Source organism: Drosophila novamexicana, unplaced genomic scaffold (assembly GCF_003285875.2).
Source record: "Drosophila novamexicana strain 15010-1031.04,08,12 unplaced genomic scaffold, DnovRS2.1 tig00001900-arrow-arrow-pilon, whole genome shotgun sequence".
Lineage (NCBI taxonomy): Eukaryota > Metazoa > Arthropoda > Insecta > Diptera > Drosophilidae > Drosophila > Drosophila novamexicana.
In genome coordinates this window covers 104,992-128,234 of record NW_020824905.1, presented here as the reverse complement: position 1 = coordinate 128,234, position 23,243 = coordinate 104,992, and the positions used below count along the sequence as shown (strand labels likewise).

Here is a 23,243-nt window from a genome sequence, read left to right as displayed (position 1 = left end):
ATGGGCTCAGGCGGAACCGGTGCCGGTCTTCGCACAGGTTATTGCCTTGCCAGGCAAGTCGATCTGCAGTGTGGGCTGTCCAGAGGTCCAGGGCAATCTGCTGGGCATTGCTTGACGTACTTAGGCACTTTGCTTTTGGGAGGTGGTGTGGTTATAGCTTTGTTATTAACAATTTGAATATTTTTGATATTCACTGAGTGAGTCTGTGGTGTAGGGTTTTCTTTAATTTGTTTCAGCTGTTGCTGATAAAAGTCAAGCATGGCCTGTAGCCTTGCTGTTGCTTTCCACGGTGTGTTGGCCTTGGGTGAATATAATTGCCACTTAATGTGAGCAATTTCTTTATTCAAATTTTTAACCCGGCCACCGCGACCCATAACACTCACTACACTCTACTCACTCAGCCTTTTTTTGTGTTTTTTTTTATTCCGCCTTTGCTTGTTGTTGATGCCTCCCTCTGCTGGAATCCGTCCTGTCACGGTCGCCATAATAGTTCCCTGATTAGAAGACGTCAGACTTTCTTGATGGTTCTTTATTCAATGATTCTTGGAGTTAGAGCTGTCCACCGTGAAGCAGTGAGCAGCCGTTTTACATACATGGTTTTTAGGCTTATATACAACAAGAGAGTCAGAGAGAGTCATGCGCGCACATATGTATACACAGCGACGGTCAAGCGTGAGAACGCTGACTTAGCCATTTGGGCGGTCGTTGCTATCAAGTGCGGATCATATTTCGTATGCACTTGAATATGCGCAGAGGGCACTTAGCGTTAGGCGCGCTGCGACAAAGTCGCTGCTTATGTTTGCATTATGTTGGCATAACAACAAAGTGTTGCAGCCTTATTCATATGTATGTATATACATATGTACGCATGCTACACTTTATTAGCAATAATAGCTGCACAGCGTCTTGGCATGGAATCAACTGAGTCCTGGCATCGTTTTAGGGGAATTTTGGACCAGGACTCTTTAATTTCTTCCCAAAGTGATCCGATAGTGGTTGGTTGGGAAGCAGCAACTGCCTTCTTGACTTCGGACCACAGATTTTCGATGGGATTCAGGTCAGGCGACTCAGCAGGCAACTCCAAAACGTTCCCAGAGTTTGCCCTGAACCATTCCTTTGCTTTCTTGCTGGTGTGTTTGGGGTCATTGTCCTGTTCAAACACCCGTACGAGGGGGATTTCGTATTCTACAAAGGGTAACATAACTGTCTCCATGATCTTCAGACACACGTACTGATCCATGATGGTTTTCTCCAATGAATTGGACCTACTACATAGTAGGAAAAGCAGGCCCATACCATTACACCACACCCTCCATGCTTAATGGTTTTGTATTCTGTGTTCCTTGGACGTCTAACGAATGATCCAGATCTCTTTCCACCAATCATAGCCACCTTAAACTCATCTGACCATAGAATATTCCTCCATTGTTGGGACGTCCAATTTGCATGATCGCTGGCAAACGTCATGCGCTTAGGTGTCGCGTTTAAATAGGTGTCGCGTTTAAAAGTGGTACCTTTCTTGGTCTGCAGTCTTTTAGGTTATGTTGCCTAAGATATAGCGAACTGTTTGTTCCGTCACATTTATGTTAAGCTCTTTTTTAAGCTCGGTAGCAGGCTTGAAGGGATCCTTCGTGTTCTGACGAATCAGACCTTTGACAGATGGGTCATAGATCGTTATCGTCCGCGTGTTTCAATATTTTTTTGATAGTTTAAGACGTTTTTAATTATTTTATTAGAGTATCCTACAAATTGACCAACTTCTCTGCAAGTTTTTCCGTCCAATATCAATTTTTAGATAAAATCGCGCTTCTCTGCAGTGCAGTGCATTCCACGTTCCATCGTAATGATTATTATTAACTTTTATGATAGAAAAAATGATATCTTAGTCAAAACTAATTAACACGTTAATTCTGCAAAGACAATTCCGCGATATAACGAGGATTCGTTAAGAAAAGGACTAATGGTGCTATTTTTTTTTTTCTGCATTTTTGGGGGTTTTTTCTTAAAATTCTCAAAAAAAAAAGGTATAGACAGAAATTTGAAGAACGCTAACACTGTTTTTGTTTATGGGGAATACCAAACGATATAAAAAAAATCAAATTTCACAAAAATCGGAACAGTAATCGCATTTTTTTTCATCAAGAACAAAATGTGTTGTAGTGGTGCTATTATTTTTTCACAGCTGTATGTGCTGCGTGCAACAGAAAGAGGGACTTCTGCAAAATTTCATTAAGATATCTTTAAAACTGAGAGACTAGTTCTCATAGAAACAGACAGACGGACAGACGGACATGGCTCTATCTACTCGGCTGTTGATGCTGATCAAGAATACATAAACTTTATGGGGTCGGAGATGTCTCCTATGCGTTACACATTTCACGACAAAATTATAATACCCTCTGCAGGGGTATAAAAATCCCCAAACCATTACGTCGCCCACTCGACAATGCAATCGGTCAGGTTTATGCTCTTCCTTTCTTAAATCGCGAAAGTAATTGTTTTGAGAATCCGGGACCTCCAAATTAAATTTGCCCTCGCTTAAGAATACAAATCGGTGCCACTCCCGCTGGAGGTCATATTGGCTCAACAAAACAATCGCTGCACTGTTCAGTGGTGGCTTTTATACCGTGAACCCATTAAAAATGGGTAAGAAGGGTATACTGTTTTTGTGCAAATGTATGTAACAGGCAGACTTAACCTATTTTTTCTTAACTTTTTTTTGCATCGAATTTTTATTCTAAGTATTCTTCATAGATATAAGGCACAAACATAACAAATTTCAAAATACAAAAGTAACAAAACAGACAAAACTAATATACGGCATTTATTGCACTGTCAATTAATTCTTTGCAAAATTAAAACTATAACTGTATATATAACTATATCTAGGAAACTTTAGCTATGGTGGTAATAATATTTGGTATATTGGCCATTAGCATCCATTACAGCCCGCAGACGACGAGACAGGTAATACATTTCAGGTATTTTTATCTTTTCATCTTGCATTGCCTTGATGAGTGCCTTTTTGTTAGTTGGGCTCCGTATCCCCAAGCGCTTCTTAAGGAAAGCCCACAAATGTTCAATTAGGTTTAAGTCAGGACTCTGGGCAGGGGTGTCAATGACTTTGCTGTAGTTGTACAGCAGCCAAGTTCCGCACAGAAACAATTTGTATTTGGGGTCATTGTCCTGATAAAGTTTTTACGTCTGTTTATTGGGGTTTTGGTGGTCTACGAAACCAAACTTTATTGCACTCCTTCACAATTCATTCGTTTGAATGTCCAAATAAAACTCTTTCGTCATCACATCATTGAAAATGCACAGCTCACCAACACCTTTTGACGATATGCAGCCCCACACCATTACAAAAAGTTTGTCAAACTTTACTGTTGGTGTTATATTTTTCTGTTCCAGAGTTGTATTGGGTTTTCTCAGAACTTTGCTGGGTCCGTCATGATAGTATAACATTATTTTTGTCTCGCCGCAAAAAAATAACTCCGCGGGCTTGTTAACATTGACAGACAGACAGTAATGGCGTTATTTTAGCTATTTGCGAGGGGTATTTATGAATTTGTAAAACTTTACGAAGTGGCTCGTGGCTTACTGTCTTCTTGCAGTCTTTTTCTTTTAAGTCCGATGCCAACTGTGTGAGGCTAGTTTGAGGATTTTCTTTGATTTTTTTTTTTAATTTTTGAATGATCTCGTCTAGTGAGCTCCGATGGTCCGCCTGCGGAGTGTTTTAATTCAAACCTCTTTTCTTTTTCGGCGTGGTTAATAATATTATAATTAGTTCTTAGCCTACTTGAGAACATTTCCGCCAATTCCTTAGCAGATTACCCCTTGTGGTAGAAATAAACTACAATCTTGCAAAACGCTCACAATTAAACAAGATGTGTACTGTTTAGAAAGCAAAATCGTTAAGAAGGCCTGTAACCTTGGTGTTCACATTGGGATATATTGAAGATTTTTTTGGAAATGGCTCTTCAGACATTAATGAGCGGTTCCAAGAGTTCGAACTTAATGCGTTAACAGTTCAGTGAACCAGGCATCTATTGTAATGACCGTAATCGGGACTGGAGTTTGCGTCGGATTCTGACCAATTGTCTCCTGCTAATTCGGGTAATAGTATTAAAGCAGGAATGGTTAGATCGTGTAGATCTTTTTCTTTTATGTCAGGATCAAAGTTACTTTCCGACTCGTATTCCTCCGTAAGATCTATTTTTTCTTTGTCTGTCGACTCTAGTTGTTCACTAGTTTCGAACGTCGAAAGGGTATTCAGGATTGTCGGTATCGATATTTCCAAATTATACCTTCTCTTGAGTGATACTAAATTTGATCGAAATCTGATCAATAATTTAGATATATATTACCAATGTGCTTTATTTAGTCTTTCTCGGTTTTCATGTACTAGTGTTCGTGCTTCATTCTACTAGTATTGTGGTGTTTTTGTTAATTGTTTCGGTCTGAATAGACCTATTTTGACTTATACATTTGTAAGATTTGTCAAAAGTACTTCTGAGTTGACTGATTCTGGCATTTAATTGTTGCAGTTCAATATTTAATACTTGAATATATTATTAATTTTGATTTTACCACCATATTACTATTTGTGCAAATGTATGTAACAGACAGAAAGAAGCATCCGACCCCATAATGTATATATATTCTTAATCAGCATAGCTGAGTCGATCTAGCCATGGCCGGCCACCTGTCAATCCTAAAGACTTGCAATTTTGAATGTAGGTCCTCCTAGTGCCCGCGCAGATCGAATTTGTTTCCGATAATCAATAACTTTCCCCCATTTTCAAGAACTCGATATTGAAATTCCGTTTATCTAGTAATTTATAAGAGCTAGAGTCGCCAAAATTGGCATTTAGCTACTATACTATTTTAGTAGCTAAATGCCAATTTTGGCGACGATATATATATAAATATATATATATATATATATATATATATATATATATATATATATATATATATATGGCGACAGCTATAAAATGAAAGATACTTTATATATATATATATATATATATATATATATATATATATATATATATATATATATATATATATATATATATATATATATATATTTGTCGCCACATCCCCGCAATCACCACATAGTTGTGGCTGGTGTGGTGTGGTCGGTACGGGTTCGTATCCGATGGGGAGGAACGTATTTATAGCTCATTATACTTTTTATTACTGCTAAAGCAAACGAATTCTTAAATTAAACAAGAAGTGTTATTCTTAAATGTGATGATATCTATGAAATGAAAAGTAGTTGATTATATATATTTATATACTATTCTAAAAGCTACATGTCAAATTTGATAATCCTAGAACTTACAACTTAATCAAATTTTAACGATTGCCTGGAAACGGGGCCAGTTTTCGATTATCGGAAGCAAACTTGTACTGCGCAAGCACTAGGAGGACCTAAAATTTAAAGTCTCTAGCTCACAAAGGTTCTGAGATCCTTGCATTCAAACAAAAAGACGAACGAACAGACAGACAAACATGGCTAGGTCGACTCGGCTATAGATGCTGATCAAGAATATATATACTTAAGGGGTCAGATATGCTTCTGCCTGTTATACCGTATACCCTTTTACCCATTTTTAATGGGTTGGTTCAGTGTCTAATATAATAAGAAATTAATATTTAAAATAAATACAAACCAATGTATTAATATTAAACTAAAAGAACGTACAGTTTGTCAAGTAATTATTTGCAAAATTAAAATTTTTTGAACTTATATTTTACCGATTAAGTAATCGATGAAGTAATCGCTCAGTTTTCAAGCTATCGCCATGAAACTTGTCGTACGCCCCTCTTTCTGTCGCACGCAGTACATTTATCGGAACCGGCTGGAACGACCCACTATATAATATAGCAGCCATAGGAACAATCGATCGAAAAGAAGGTTTTTGTATGAAAAACTGTTTTGTTTATCAAGATATCTTGACCAAACTCGACATTTTTTAGTTTTAATATGCTCCTCATATGGCTGCCATAGTAACGATCAGTCGAAAATTAAGTTTTTGTATCGAAAACTTTTGTTTTTCAAGATATCTTAACCAAACTCGCCATTTATAAGCTTTATTTTGTATGCATGTTGCCTTCATTTATGCAAAATCTTTTCTATATATTAAGTTCTATGGAAACCTTTTTTGTTTAAATGTTCTCCATATATTTATGAAAGATCTTCTTTTTATCGGACGACTATATTAGCTGCCATGGGAACGATCGGTTGAAAATTAAGTTGTTTTATTGAAAACTTGTTAAGTTTTTCAAGATATTTTAACATTGTGAGCATTGTGAGCATTAGGAAAAGGTTCGGACTGCAGGGGTATTAAATCTTTTGCATGCCAAAGCCCTTCTTTCTTGTTTTTTAATGACAGTAACAACGCAATTTGAAACGAATACATTTTTTATCCAAGCAAGTGTTTATTATAAGTGATAGGATTACTTACAATGAGATCATCTTTATATATGCTGTTGTCCGTATAGAATACAAGAAGCTCTGCAGAAAGCGCCCGACAGGTGGGCTCACGTATCTTGGAAGCAACCAATAAACAGGCGGCTGCTAAGATTTGTAAATGAGTTTTTCGAACAGATTTTGTTGACAAAAAGCGATCCATGTAGTTAATTGCTAGCAAAACTACCTCCTCCTGACATTTCTCCTCAGCACAAACCTTAAACGATAAAAGTAAAAATGGTTTTAAGTTTAAGTAAATTTAAGAATAACACTTTAGCGTTTGCTTTAGCAGTAATAAAAAATATTCAAAGCAAAAAATAAGTTCCTCCCCATCGGATACGAACCCGTACCGACCACAATACTTGACACTGCCTCTACTTACAGGCCACAACTATGTGGTGATTGTGGGGATGTGGCGACAGTTATAAAATGAAAGATACTTGATATATATATATATATATATACATATATATTATTCTAGTAGCTAAATGCTAATTTTGTCGACTCTAGCTCTTATAACTTACTAAATCTGCTCAATAAACAGGATTTCGATATTGATTACTTAAAAATGGTGCAAATTATTGATTATCGGAAACAAATTCGAGCTGCGCGGGAGTTACCTTATCAGTCACAGCACCCACGAAACCACCAAGAAGCAGCAAATAAATACAACGCAACTGAACCAAATGAGTACATAGACACATATGTAAGTACATATGTATCTACATACCAACAAGACGATGACCACATAAAGCAGAGTACATTGTTCTACATTGTACAAACACCATATCAGCAATTTAACAGGATGCAGAAACATCAACTTCAGAGACCACTTGAGATGTCAACTCAGCAGTCTTGAACCCACCAACGGCAACCACACATTTGTACATACATACATCCTTATATACTGTGATACTTGGGCTACTTCAGAATGTCACTTGGTCGAATAAAACATATCGCATTTACTGTTCAATCTGCACAGACGTGCATGTCTTTATCTCCAATTCAATTCAAACTTAATATCTACATAACCAAAGAGAATGGACAAGGAAACTTAGCCCGTTCCAGACAAACTTGTTACTATCGTCCACTGCCAAGAAGGTAACTCGGGCACTATGGGGACCTACATTAAAAATTATAGGTTTTGAGATCCTTGCGTTAATACATACGTACAGACGGGCAGCCGGATTGACAGATGGACATCGCTAGATCGCCTCAGCTATGCTGATTAAGAATATATATACATTATGGGATCGAATGCTTCCTTCTGTCTGTTATGATGGACTACTCTGCAAAATCAAGCCCGTGTTGCCACCTCAACTTAATTTGATTGTGCAAAGCTATTTAACAAACCGGTCATTTTCGATAGTACTCGATGGAGTTGAGTCCAACATGAGGGCCATCGGGGCTGGCGTTTCTCAAGGGAGTGTGCCCATGCTCTACACCCTCTTTAACTTCGACATGCCCACTGGCTCTACTATTGAAGTCGCGGATCCACACGACCTTACCATCGCCACTTTTGCAAATGCCACAGTCATCTTATTCAGAAATTAATGTGTTTATGAAGCTACTGATGTCCTGCAGAAACACCTTCACAACTTTTAAATGAGGGCCAAGCGTTTGAATATTGGCATAAATTTAAATAAATGTGCCAATGTGACGGGCGGATATATGTGTGGGAGTACTCTTGCGCGGTCAATTGGTAACGCGCCACGACAGATACAAATACTTAGGGGTGCACTTAGACAGGCGCTCGAATTTTAACACACACATCACAAGTGTCTCTGTAACCCTGAAGAACAGATTGGGAAAACTAAGATGGCTTCTGAGCAGTAGATATGCGTTGTCTTTGAAAAATAAAGTAACCATTTATAAATCCCGAATAGCTCCCGCCCGGCGTTATTGCATATAGGAGTGCCGAAAGTCGGGGATGTTATAAATATACAGGCTGCAAATTACACAGCGCGACTGGGAAACCATCTTAATCGTTTGGCTAGGTGTCTTTTAAAAAGGCGCAGAATTAGAGGAGTCCGTTCGCTGAGGAGATTTCGAAGGTCTCACCCAATCGATCTCCCAGATATATATATACATATAGTCACTCTAGTAAATTTGTATAATAGACTTACCAGTAGAATAAGTACTTTGTAAATATTCATATAAATTTAATTTAAGTTGTTCTTCATAATAACAGAAAAATTAAAATAAAAATCTGTCACATACATTTGCACAAATAGTAATATGGTGGGATAATCAAAATTAATAACATATTTAAGTATTAAATATTGAATGGCAACAATTGAATGCCAGAACCAGTCAACTCAGAAGTTCTTTTGACAAATCAGACAAATTCAGACCGAATCAATTAACAAAGACACCACAATACTATAAGAAAGCTTTAATGAAGCATGAGCTATAAATACGTTCCTCCCCATCGGATACGAACCCGTACCGACCACACCACACCAGCCACAACTATGTGGTGATTGCGGGGATGTGGCGACATATATATATATATATATATATATATATATATATATATATATATATATTTCAAGTATCTTTCATTTTATAGCTGTCGCCATATATATATATATATATATATATATATATATATATATATATATTTATATATATATCGTCGCCAAAATTGGCATTTAGCTACTAAAATAGTATAGTAGCTAAATGCCAATTTTGGCGACTCTAGCTCTTATAAATTACTAGATAAACGGAATTTCAATATCGAGTTCTTGAAAATGGGGGAAAGTTATTGATTATCGGAAACAAATTCGATCTGCGCGGGCACTAGGAGGACCTACATTCAAAATTGCAAGTCTTTAGGATTGACAGGTGGCCGGCCATGGCTAGATCGACTCAGCTATGCTGATTAAGAATATATATACATTATGGGGTCGGATGCTTCTTTCTGTCTGTTACATACATTTGCACAAATAGTAATATGGTGGTAAAATCAAAATTAATAATATATTCAAGTATTAAATATTGAACTGCAACAATTAAATGCCAGAATCAGTCAACTCAGAAGTACTTTTGACAAATCTTACAAATGTATAAGTCAAAATAGGTCTATTCAGACCGAAACAATTAACAAAAACACCACAATACTAGTAGAATGAAGCACGAACACTAGTACATGAAAACCGAGAAAGACTAAATAAAGCACATTGGTAATATATATCTAAATTATTGATCAGATTTCGATCAAATTTAGTATCACTCAAGAGAAGGTATAATTTGGAAATATCGATACCGACAATCCTGAATACCCTTTCGACGTTCGAAACTAGTGAACAACTAGAGTCGACAGACAAAGAAAAAATAGATCTTACGGAGGAATACGAGTCGGAAAGTAACTTTGATCCTGACATAAAAGAAAAAGATCTACACGATCTAACCATTCCTGCTTTAATACTATTACCCGAATTAGCAGGAGACAATTGGTCAGAATCCGACGCAAACTCCAGTCCCGATTACGGTCATTACAATAGATGCCTGGTTCACTGAACTGTTAACGCATTAAGTTCGAACTCTTGGAACCGCTCATTAATGTCTGAAGAGCCATTTCCAAAAAAATCTTCAATATATCCCAATGTGAACACCAAGGTTACAGGCCTTCTTAACGATTTTGCTTTCTAAACAGTACACATCTTGTTTAATTGTGAGCGTTTTGCAAGATTGTAGTTTATTTCTACCACAAGGGGTAATCTGCTAAGGAATTGGCGGAAATGTTCTCAATTAGGCTAAGAACTAATTATAATATTATTAACCACGCCGAAAAAGAAAAGAGGTTTGAATTAAAACACTCCGCAGGCGGACCATCGGAGCTCACTAGACGAGATCATTCAAAAATTAAAAAAAAAAATCAAAGAAAATCCTCAAACTAGCCTCACACAGTTGGCATCGGACTTAAAAGAAAAAGACTGCAAGAAGACAGTAAGCCACGAGCCACTTCGTAAAGTTTTACAAATTCATAAATACCCCTCGCAAATAGCTAAAATAACGCCATTACTGTCTGTCTGTCAATGTTAACAAGCCCGCGGAGTTATTTTTTTGCGGCGAGACAAAAATAATGTTATACTATCATGACGGACCCAGCAAAGTTCTGAGAAAACCCAATACAACTCTGGAACAGAAAAATATAACACCAACAGTAAAGTTTGACAAACTTTTTGTAATGGTGTGGGGCTGCATATCGTCAAAAGGTGTTGGTGAGCTGTGCATTTTCAATGATGTGATGACGAAAGAGTTTTATTTGGACATTCAAACGAATGAATTGTGAAGGAGTGCAATAAAGTTTGGTTTCGTAGACCACCAAAACCCCAATAAACAGACGTAAAAACTTTATCAGGACAATGACCCCAAATACAAATTGTTTCTGTGCGGAACTTGGCTGCTGTGCAACTGCAGCAAACTCATTGACACCCCTGCCCAGAGTCCTGACTTAAACCCAAAAGGCTCTCATCAATGCCATGCAAGATGAATGGATAAAAATACCTGAAATGTATGACCTGTCTCGTTGTTTGCGGGCTGCAATGGATGCTGCTAATGGCCAATATACCAAATATTAGTACCACCATAAGTTTCCTAGATTTAGTTATATATACAATAGTTTTAATTTTGCAAAGAATTAATTGACAGTGCAATAAATGACGAATATTAGTTGTGTGTTTTTTTTTTTACTTTTACTACTACTTTGGGTCCTTCCAGTGCTTGCGCAGTACAAATTTGTTTCCGATAATCGACAACGGGCTCGCAGGTAGCTTGCTGCTGTTTGGACCTTAAGGTCCTTTGCGATGTCTCGTGTGCCAATATACCATTCGGCTCCAGAGACTTTTCGCAAGGTCTTGATCTGGATGATGCGAAGTTCGTTAAGGTGCGTCTTCGCGGCAATTCCATACACCTGGAGTTCAGATCCCCACGCAGGGCATGTATTACCTTATAGATAAGGACTTTGTTCCGAAGGGAGGTTTTGTTAATTGGGTTTAGCAGCCAGTTCAGACGCCTGATTTTGCTTTTCAAGTTGTTGGTTACCTTGGTGACATGTTTTTTTAACGTAAGTTGTCTGTCGAGTGCGATCCCAAGGTATTTATGGTCACGCACCTTCTCTAAGTGCTCGCCATGGAGAAAAAGTCCGTGGTAGGAGTTGCGAAGGGTGTGAGTGACCGTAGCACGATTTTAGGGGTTCGCTGAGATATTTAACCTATAAGCCCAGTTTTCGAAGCGCTTTAGATACTTCTGTAGGATGCCCGTTGCTTCGTACACGCAATTATTCTTTGCAAGGATTGCCGTGTCATCAGCAAACGTAGCCACCACGAGATCCTGCCGACTGTCAAGGGACTTTTCGCTTGCCGTGGACATATCGTGCGTGAATAGGCTCTAAAGTGTGGGACCCAAAACACTACCTTGTGGAACGCCCGCTCTAATGTCCTCTCGTTCATTTCCCGGTCGAAGGTTTGCTGGATGTCGAGGTATGCTGCCACTACATACTCCTTTCTGCTTAAGCCGTCCAAAATAAAGTTTGTGAACCGATGGAGTTCTTCAGGGTTACCGTGTTTATGTGGAAAGTGACCTAGCCGAAGAGTTGCATTGAAAATGGTGACGAGCACCGCCTTCTATGGCAGTAGCTTAATTGTCTGGTTGTCCACCGCAGCACCTCCTCTGGCTCGACTTGCTGGGTGATCCGCACGGTACAGGCCGGCGTGTAGGTGGGTTTCTGAGACAAGCATGATATTCATTTCATGTTTTCTCATAAACAGCTTCAGCTCGTTTGGGTTTTGTATGATGCTGCGAGCGTCCCACGATCCTAAGCGCAGCTGGGCAGCCATTGTTTGCGGTGCGTGGGAAGACCTAGATGTGGAGGTCCTTGCGCGTCCTTCCTTGATGCTGACTAGGATAGTTGCGACCGCGGCATTAAGTGCTGGGATCGGCTGCTGAAGTCATTGTAGGATGCTTCCGAGGGACGTGTTTTGCCCCTGAGATTGATTCTGTGGGTATTGGGGCTGCATTGTTGTAGCGGTGGACTAGTTGGTGTACATGGGGGGTTGGCACGCTTGTGCATGTAAGTGTTACTGGTAAGTGTTACGTCCTGGCTGCAACGCATCAGCATACGACAGGCCTTGTTGCACAATTCGGTAGGGTATGAACTGCGCGTTGATGCGCCGTGTAGGTTGCTGTTGGTTGTGTCGTGCCGGTGGGTCAACATTGATGGCCGGTTGTCTGGCATTAAAGCGCTGCTGGTATGTTTTGCATCTTTTATAGTACACAGTTTGAGCATCGCAGGTCTGCCACCGTTTTGACCTGACATTGCTCCGAGTTCGTCCAGTGGGGCTAGCCGCACCATCCGCATTTGGGCTTTTTGAGAAAATAGTTTTTAGTGTGGTCGAACTCATAGCAGTGATAACGTTAAATGATGCTTTTATTCTTTCTCGGGAGGTCATCTTGGGCCCGTTGACGACCAACCTTGCTAATTCGAAGCGCATCCCTATTATTAGGAGCCTGCTTAAGATCTACAAACTAGTAGTTGCGACTTGGCGAATCATTTGTGGGGTCAGCATCGGCGTCACTTGTAGGTAGCTTGGTCCCCGGGTTGTTTGGATTTTTCCCAACGTAGCCGTGTATTGCAAAGGTACTTTCGATTTGGCTTTTGGGAGCAGAAGCGGCGAAGTTTTTGACGACGATGCGATACGGTCTGTCCTCCGTGAGACAGAAGTGCTTTAACTGGACCCTGTGAGCTTGCAAATAATGGCTCCATGAGTGTCAGAATCTTTCGCGTAGTTTCTTAGTGCGCCGGAGGGAGAGACCTTAAATTCATAGGCATCTGGGCCAGCTGCCTGGTCAAGGGTCTGTTCCAGCGACGATGTCGATAACTCCAGTAAGTGTTAGGGCCTGGGTTTGGGGACCTTTTTCACAGGCTGAGGTGCAGAACTTCGTCGGCAATTTTCATCTCGTCGTCTTGCATGTCAGTGGCTTTTCCTGAGGCGCAAGTGGAGCATTTCTGTTCCCATTTGTCAGGGAGGCACTGGGAGCAGATGAACTTTCACCAGCGGTTCTTGGAAGGCTGGCATATTGCCTTTGCTCCTTAGAGGGTGCACAGCAGAGTTTTGACTGCAAAGAGCGCTGCAAAACGCAGCTGCTGGGGAAGAGCTCTGACCGCCATATGTATCGACCGGGATAAGCTGGAAAGTTTCATTGGTGTTTTTTGGCAGTGGGCTCCAGTGCGGCACAGCTTATACCAGTGGAAGCAGAGGTCCTTGCGCCGCTACTTGAGGACGCAGTGGTTGTAGTTGTTGGGGTTGCCGTTGTGCGCACAATGCCGTGTTGCTGAGGTTGTGGCTGGTGCGACTGCCTCCATACCTCAGGGATGTACACGTGAGCCTCGTTCATGTCATCAGGTGAAGATCTACTTGCTTCAGTGAGCGGGGCTGGAAGACCTTGTACTTGATTGCTGTTGGCTTCAGGATTAATTGACGGTGGGATTTTGCTGAACACTGCATGACAGGTGCAGGTGTTGCTGCGTGTGTTGCATGCATGGGTAGCAGGGACGTCATCTTTTTATACCCTGAACCCATTAAAAATGGGTACAAGGGTATATTGTATTTGTGCGAAAGCCAAATGTATGAAACAGGCAGAAGGAAGCATCTCCGACCCCATAAAGTATATATATTCTTGATCAGCCGAGTCGATCTAGCCATGTCCGTCCGTCCGTCCGTCCATCCTTCTGTCCGTATGTATGAACGCAAGGATCTCAGAACCTATAAGAGCTAGAGACTTGAAATTTTAGATGTAGGTGCTCTTAGCTCCCGCGCAGATCGAGTTTGTTTCCGATAATCGATAACTTACTCCGTTTCCAAGCAATCGATAAAAATAAAAATATTGATATCCTGTTTTTTGGGCAATTTTGGTAAATAAAAAGAGCTAGAGTCACCAAACTTGACGTTTGATGTTGGAAGAAGAGGGTTCAGGGTATCCCCTAGTCGAGAGCTCCCGACTAGAACCTCTTACTTGTTGTGTTTCAGTTTTTAACAGTTGTTTTTAAATTCCTTTTTTTAAATCAAAATAGCTTGTCAGTAATTTGCGTTAACAGAACAATATGTGTTAATGGCTACAATTATTAAATCAGTTCTACTGATATGTGTATATGTTTCATTATCATTATTCATTATTCATTATTAGGTATTCCTCTTAGACAATTGCTTGGGTTGTCGTTAAACATGCTATATTGGATTATAAAAGTTATGTTTTACATATCATACGGTTAGGCAAATAGACATTGCCAGATCATCAGCACCATTGATTGTTGATTGTATAAATATATGTATGTATCCACATATACCTACACTTTATAAGAATATATGAGGGTGAAATGGGCTACTTACCTCCATCATCCATTCAGCAACAATTTTGCGCATAGGCGGGGTTATGTCCTTTTGTACTGTCTTTAAATATGTTCCGAGAATCTGAGCCTTTACCTCCGACTTTAGGGCATTTTCTAAACAGCGATCCGATTTAAAAATGGGATCTGTAACGATCACATGTGCATTTTCATACACAAAACGCTTATCGCCTACAGCTTCATTTTCATTTGTTATTGCAGTTAATTTGGAGTTATTAGATTGGTGATGCGAAGGCAGTTGATACAGTAGTTGATCATTATTTAACTGTGTTTGTTTAAGTTGTTTTGTTGATAGGGTCGGACTTGTAGGTGTTGCCACTGAAGATATTACATACACCAGCTTATTCATATTGCAAGCAGAAGGTACTCTGACAGACACTGCTGGTATGCTGTCGGTTGTAGTATCTGTTGCTGTGTTACATTTTGCAATGGTCGAGAAGCATACTGATGAACAAGTTATGCAATTGCAATTGATGTTGAAATTATTTGTAATTTGTTGTTCAGTGGGCGTTTTTTTTTTATACCTATGTAACGACTGTTCGGAATGAGTAACTATGCTTTCAGTACACAGTAAATCCATATTTTAATCAATTGGTATTTAAAGAACTAGGCTAAACTATATAATTTGTGACATATAGTGTAAAATTTTATTACAAATTTCAAATTTGGTTCACATTGAAATATGCACGTGTGTATGTGGACAACATTCAAAATATTAGTTTTTGGCGATAGCGACAAGGCGATACACCCAACAGATCAAGCAAGTCATAATAAAATCCGAAAATCATCGCGATTGATGTTAGAGCGTACATGTGCTAAGATTTACAACTGTTCGTCAATTTACATTTAAATGTGTTTTTTAATAATAATTAAATTAATGTAAAAATACATTATTGCACATATATTTGAGTTGAATATCTACGTATTATATCATATTCCATATTTATTTTCTTTTATACTATATTCCGTTTTATATGTGAACTATGCAGATTTGGCCATATATTAATACACATGCACATTTTTCATTTATCACACCAAAGCAGCTCACAATTAATTGATAAATGTGTATAAATAAAACATAATAAAAGGTTTTCAATACCGGTGAACATACGCACATCTAAATTTCACTTGAAAACAAGTAGCGATAAGTATCGTAGAGTTGGGATAAGCAGTGTATTTTGACTTAGCCTGCGTCTGCTATCACATCCAGAAAGTGGAAGCGAGCTCAAACCCTATATAAAAATCTTCTATTCATAAATAAATCAATGCCACAAGTAAATCTTATATTTTTTCAACACAGATGAATCAATTTTGGCCATCAACTGTGCTATTGACTGAGAGATGCATCTGTGAATATAGTCGGTGACCACAATTTGGAATTTATGCGTGTGGCAACATTCGGCACCCATCACGTTGTTGCCAGATGTAAGAGGAGTCCGACTTTGTTTGCGGTCAACGGCGGAGTTAAAATAAAAACGAAAGCTCTCAGATAAGACATTAAAAGCTCTACTGGCAAAATTAAAAAACTAAATTAATTTAAATTGTGCTAAACATAATTTTTTGCATTTGACGTTGTCGGCAGCATCGACATTCCTAGTTGGGTGCGTTCTTTATTATCGGACACGCCGATATCTGTTGTCATAGGGGCAGAGTATCGGGGAGAAGTCGGGCACACAGCGGCGCCCAATTTATTGATGACTGGCAACGCCGGGCTTATAGGGAGAGAGGATCTCATGCCCTTAGATATGCCCTTGGCATTCATATGGGCCGTTGACCCCTTAAAAAAAAATTCAGCAGTGCATATGGACAGCAACGGTGACCATATTTAAATATATGCGTGTGCCGAAATTAGACACCTATGATGTTGCTGCCCAAATGTACAGCCCTGAGTTCGATTTTGTCCACGGTCAACGTCGGGATTGCCGTGCTTAAGGTAGTTTCAAATAAAGTTGTTTCTTTTCTTTTTGCTTGTCGAACCCATACAAAAGTTTTCTTAAAGAGTTTCTAACTAACCCGACGTGTACAAAAAAATAAAATATAATTACTAGGAATTTTGTCGTTTGTAAAATCCTGAAACTTTAATTAATCAATATGATGAGGTATAAAAAATTCAAAACTTTAAACACATGCGACATGGAACGAAAAATAAAAGACAAGCTAATAAATAAAAGAAACGGCCAGCGGTTCCGGCAACGAAGGGACCAGTCCTCGGTCCAGAGAGGACGACAGAAATAGCCAGTCCAGGCTTCGGCTCAGCGGCACATCTCTGCCATATCAGCGGAGCACGTTGGCCATACTCCGCGCACTGGTCTTCGGCGCAACTATCACGACGGCGAAACGAGCCACAACAGACGGGCCTCCAACAGCGAAGAAGCGGCCACAAGCGAAACCACGCCCACCTCATCCGAGTGAGCCTGTTCCATTTCACCCCTCTTCGCACGAGTAAATGTCAGAGTCAGACATAGACTCCTAATGGTGCTCCGTAAAAGAGAGCACTATTTTTTGCAATTGCTAAACTTATTTTTTGTTTGTTTGTATATATATATATATATATATATATATATATATATATATATATATATGTATATATATATTATATATATATATATATATGTACTTACGCCAAGCTTCACTTAAAAGTACGAACAGTGAGGGAAAAACTTCAAAGGTTATGCATATTCACCTATTATATATAAAAGTTTAAAATTTTATTCTTGCACGAACAATACACACCGACATACATATCTGGAAATACCCTTTATATAGCTCCTTACCATCCCCAGAGAGCTCTTTAAATAGGGTAAGGTAGATTTAAGCGATTTAATACATATCACATAAGTATTTGCGTGGGTAGTTGTTCCTAAATCGGTGCAACGATCAACTTATAATTGCCTCCTTTCCCTTTTTTTTACGGCGATTGGCAATAACTTTTGCAGTGTTTTCGTCGTCTGTTACGTCTAAAAAATGTAAAATAAAAAAATATTTATTCTGTTAGATAAATGAAATTTTAGAAACTAAGGTCAATAACAATGAGAATGTGCTACAATTATACGCACCTAATGAAGAATCGTCCATCTGCATAAAAGCGTAAATAGCTGCGGGTTGATAACCTGCAGAGATACCTGCAATAGAAGAAAATCAATATTAATAATCAATAATTATAAAAATACACTTATACACCTGTGAATTTCACTTAAGGTCCGCATTCAGGAGATCGTAAATAACTGCAGAAAGAAATGAGATTGGTATTAATTTTTAAAAAACGCAACCAATTATATCCACATATTGAAGGAAAAGAATGTCCGGCTAAGCTTAAATTGACGGGGAGAGGGTGCATGACAACCGACACGGGCTAATGCAGGCCATCCAGTGGCCAAAATATCGGAGACGAGTAGGCGATCGTCTCATGGTAGAGCGGGTACACAGGGTCCGGAACCGGGACCCGATCTGGAGGAGTACAGTGTATCCACTGTATTTTTGTTGATTTATATTTAACGTCTTACCTTTGTTGTTTACCTTTCTTGTCGTCACAGCTGTTTTTGTTGTTCATTTGTTAGCAGTACGGACTGTTTGATGTTATCGATTCATGGCTCGTTTTGCATAGTGTTGTATCACTAACCATACAATGTATAGACATGCCAAATGGCACTTTTTATCGTAACAAGAAAAATCGAAACGAGGTGACCCCAATGGTACCTGCGACTATTTTAGTGTTCCCAGACAGAGTAAGACTGCTGAGAGTGGCAGCCGAACGCCGGCCTCAAAAGCCAAACGTTCAGTATGAAGCCGCATCTCGCTCAGCGCACAACGTCGCGGCTGATGATGCGTTTTCTTAATATTTGTAAGTATGCCATTTTTAAATCCTCACAGCCCAAAAATATATGTGTGTATGCATGTGCCTCACTCATTGCTTTGCGCACTTGCGTCCATCTCTTTCTTACTCTATCTGGGCACACTAAAATGGTCGCAGGCACCCTTGGGGTTCCCTCGTTGCGATTTATCGTGTTTCGATAAAAAGGCTGTTTGGTATATCTATGCATCGTATGGTTAGTGCTCGTTTGCTACGAGGTCTTAAATATTGCCATTGCTTGGCCATTGTCATCACGGATGGGACCAGCAGTCAACTGCTCCTCCTTTGAAAACATGTCCGTCCTTGGGCATGCCAATGTTTTTTCCGTTACTGCTTGAGGAAGTACTGCTGACAAAGTAGCCATAAAGATAAGGAGTTCGTTGATGAGCCGGCCTTGATTTTTAGAGGTTCGGCATGGACGGTTATGTTCAATAGGAGGGCGGCGACTGCTTCGACTCTTTTTGTTGTTCCTATTTAGGAACTTTTTATCGTTGTAAAGGCGATGGGGCCGAAAGTCACAAGGCGGGTACCGATAACATCCTGTCGGTAATACACCAGATTTTTATTATTACGATAACATGTCGACTACCTTGATTGGGTCCAGATAACTGGGTTAAGTCTTGCAGCTGGCGATGCCAGCATATTAGCATTGGCCGCAAGAGTCGGCTTGCAATGCCTGCATGTTAGCATTGGGCACATGAGTCATCGGCTGCTAGTTCACGGATTTGAACTCTTCCTGGTCTTCAAATATGTTTATTATTATGTCCTACTTGCCCAGAGTGGTAGTGAGCATTAAGTTTTGGATCTCGTTCATCAAACATATATTTCATGCCAATTGAACAGGTGACCCGTATCTAAATCTACTTCTTTGGTGATTTCAAAGATTTGTTTACAGTCCCTTTCATCCGATATATTTGCTCTAAGAGCATATATATTTTCTTTATTGATTTTTTATTGTTTTTTCTGTCTTTTACTTGACTATATCAGTGGCGACTCAGCTATTTTAATCTCTTCTAAATTACTGGCGTCTCGAACTCTTGCCACGATTTCAAATGCGGTGCCCAGGAAACAAAAGACTTTACGTGGGTGGTGTTTATCCCCATTAACTTCTGCATGTGCGACTACGAGAGTTACCCCAGCATCATCCGCCATGCGAGAGTAATTCACACACGTTGTCTCATGTAACCGTAGTGTCCCCAGAGAATTACCTATCCATCTACTATTGGAATGTAATCAGAGTAGGAATAGTAAGTGCTCCGGGTGTAAGCTAGCGCGAGAATAGGAAGTAACCCAAAATAGTATTAACCTAAAACCCAGGGTAAAAGTTGTATGGGTGCTGGCATTAATCTTAACAAATAAATAATGAAAAACACAAACACAAAGGTATATATTGGGATGACCTTGTAGATCACCCTTCCATTAATCAGGACTAATATCTTCAAATCTGCTTCTACCCTTCCTACAACGCATAAAGGGGTTATTTTATAACCGGGTCGTTCATTGATGTTGACCAAGACTTTCTCGCTGAATTCGATGACCCTGTTTCGTCTGGTCTGATTGGCTCTTCTTCTATAAAGTTGATGTCTTCCCTATCGTACATGAGTACGCCTTCGACCTTGAGTTCAGCGAGTGCCTCAGCGGCAGACTCGTTGTACGTTGCCTCCTTAGCTTAACCAGGAATGGAAGCGATGTAATCTACCTTTATCGAATCTGCTCTGATAGCCTTTCCAAACTAGAAGGACCTTTCAAAAGTTTCCCAAACTCTAGGGACTTAACTTCTTTGGGTTGTCGGTATTTTGATGAGCAAAGGTCTGCGCCTTTACCCTCGGGCTTTGCGTCCTTTTTTTGGTCCCGCCCTCTTGGTCCTGTGCATTTCCTTGCTCTTCCTGTTGTCGATATTGTGGCTTGTGGGACTTATCTTCAAAATTTCGGGCATTGTTGGCATTGGCATTTAATTCTTAGGCCAAGAACAGTGAAAAAGGCTAAGTGAAGCTAAGCACATCAGTGGGGTACTTTATTTCACATAAGCCGAAAGCTCGAAAACCATCACCCTTATATTTTCCCACACGCACATTGCCAAAATGGTGTCGTAAGACATGTTGACTTTGTCAATAGGGCAATATTTTGTCGACCTTATCATAATATTGAAGAATGGTTAGATTTCCTTGTCTCAGCGAATTCTTGCTCGATGACGTGAATTGGCCGCTTAACTGTACGCTGTAGTATAATCTGCTTCGAATAGCATCGAAAATTAAGGCTCTATTAAAGGAAGCATTTTCAGCGTCTGCAGGGCCTCTAAGCTTGCTTCTTATTATAATCTTCATTGCATGGTAATGGCGAGAGCTGCGATTAAAGGGCTTGTAAATTTTATAGGCGCCGGTAGCTGCCAACGCCATGATACGCAGCTATTTACCTTTCGCTAGTCCTATAATGTTGACTAAAAAGAAAAATAGTACCGATCGTCTTCGTATAGACTATCGCGTTTTTAACGAGAATGCAATCGCAGATAAGTATTTGTTGCTTCTCATTTCAGACCAGGATTCCAGGGTTTGTGGGGCAAGATATTTCTGGTATATTGATATGGCTAGCGGTTTCTACCAAATCCCTCTACATCCAAATTCAATAGAGCGAACAGCTTTTGTTAAGCCAGAAGAACAGTAGGATTTTTTGACCATGCCTTTTAGCTTAAAGAACGCGCCTTTAATATCAACGCGCAATAATTAAGGCATATACGTATTCGTTTAGCTTGACGACATGCTGATTAAAGTGAAACCAAAGACAAAACGTAGAAACGATTGCAGACAGTGTTAGAAACATTAAGTAAAGTAATATTTTATTTTAACTTAATCAAATATTCGTTTCTCCAAACTAGAATATGACATCTTGGATTTGAAATAAGCAAAAGTTCGGCCAAAAGCCCGCAAAATACGTTTGCCACCTCCACATACTAGTTATTTGTTTGATTATTTGCTCCATTATTTTCAGGGGCATTAATACCTCCGTATTTGATGACTCCTACGAACAATCCCGAAGTTGTCAGGCTGCGAGAGCATGAACAAATACTTTTAAAAATTATAACTATATTGACACAGGCACTACATACTATATTAAGCATATTTGACCTATAATATTCAATAAAATTGTACACAGATTCTCACTCAATTGGATATGGGGCAATATTGCTGCATAAAATACAAACATATCCCAAATTGTTAATTATTACATTAAATGCATCTCACCTGTTGTATACCATTTGTATACAATAAATATAATTAGAGAAAAACGAATTAATTTGACTGAAATAACTGACGATTGGATAATTTCTAAACAACAACGAAATCCTGAGTAAGCGAAGACAGCAACAATAATACGCAACAATGAATTGCCAAAATATGTAGACAAAACATATAAATTGAGATGGGGAATATTAAAAAGAAACCAAATGTTTTCAAGTAATCCCACAAGCTTTTAAATAGGGTGTGATCAATCACTTTCATAATTTGTTGAAAGCTGTATCGCTTATAAAGTAGCGAAACCAAAAGTACAGGCAGCGCTACCTTCGATTCCCAAGATAGATATACCATGGCACACTGTCAACCTGGATGTAAAATTAAATGAGCGGCAAAAATGACTTATAGCTTTATTTTAACCATACTTTAAACGTTAGTACTGACAGCTGCCAATAATATGTTAACCACCGTGGAAACCAGTCAGAGATAGAAGAAAGATGCGTTAATTGAAGTTAAACTTGCTATGAATTGCACTGAAAACCGAGTCACTAAGGTAAGCATTTTAAAATTATTGATCGGCTAGGCCTCTTAGTCTATTTGCCTTTTGCCAATAAGTGAAGAAGAATATGAGGTAAACAGAGAATATTAAAAAAACAAGTAAGAGGTTCAAGTCGGGAGCTCCCGACTAGGGAATACCCTGAACCCTCTTATTCCAACGCCTAAATGCAGTTCGCGCAACGCGCTTGTTTGAAGTAATCAAGATAAATTTTAAAAAAAGTTCCCTTGGCAGGGTTCGAACTCGCAACTAACCGTAACTAACCAGCAAGTAGCTGACGACTCTACTCGACAGACAAAACAGCAAAAAAAAATAAACAAAGTTTCCCAGGTAGGGCTCGAACTCCCGACAGAGCGCAATACTTGCTATGCCTCTACTTAACAGCCCCACCAATAATTAAGTATTATCGAGAAAAAAAACTATCTGAAATGCTGTTAGAATGCGAAGCAGACGCGGATGTGTGTATGTACATGTATACACAAATTCTTGATGTTTCCGCTAGCTGTGCCATCCAATTGCGCAGTTACATATAACTTTGGTTTTTTTTTTACCGATCTTAATGAAATTTTCTACAGTATATCTTATTGTACCATCGAATATTTGTTTATATTCAAAAAGTCAATTGCATTAAAATTGTGGCTTAGATTGGTTGGCAATATAAGTTGGGTAATAAGTTGGAAATAACTTGATTTATAGCTCTACGGTGGTAGCGGGGA

General features: G+C 39.2%; 1 protein-coding gene across 2 annotated transcripts in view; it reads right to left on the bottom strand.

The window, feature by feature from the left end:
* The window catches only part of LOC115768658 (G1/S-specific cyclin-D2), a 76,842-nt gene extending 60,858 nt beyond the window's left edge, over positions 1-15,984 (bottom strand). The window contains exons 1-2 of one of the 2 annotated variants that reach the window (XM_030713340.1): positions 14,875-15,984; positions 6,477-6,698 (exon numbers count right to left, since the gene is read on the bottom strand). In XM_030713340.1, coding sequence (XP_030569200.1) covers positions 6,477-6,698; positions 14,875-15,471 — 819 coding nt within the window. In that variant the 5' untranslated portion in view covers positions 15,472-15,984. The remainder of the gene's footprint in view (positions 1-6,476; positions 6,699-14,874) is intronic. The other variant, XM_030713338.1, reaches the window with a different exon arrangement.
* Between the last annotated feature and the right edge of the window lie 7,259 nt (positions 15,985-23,243).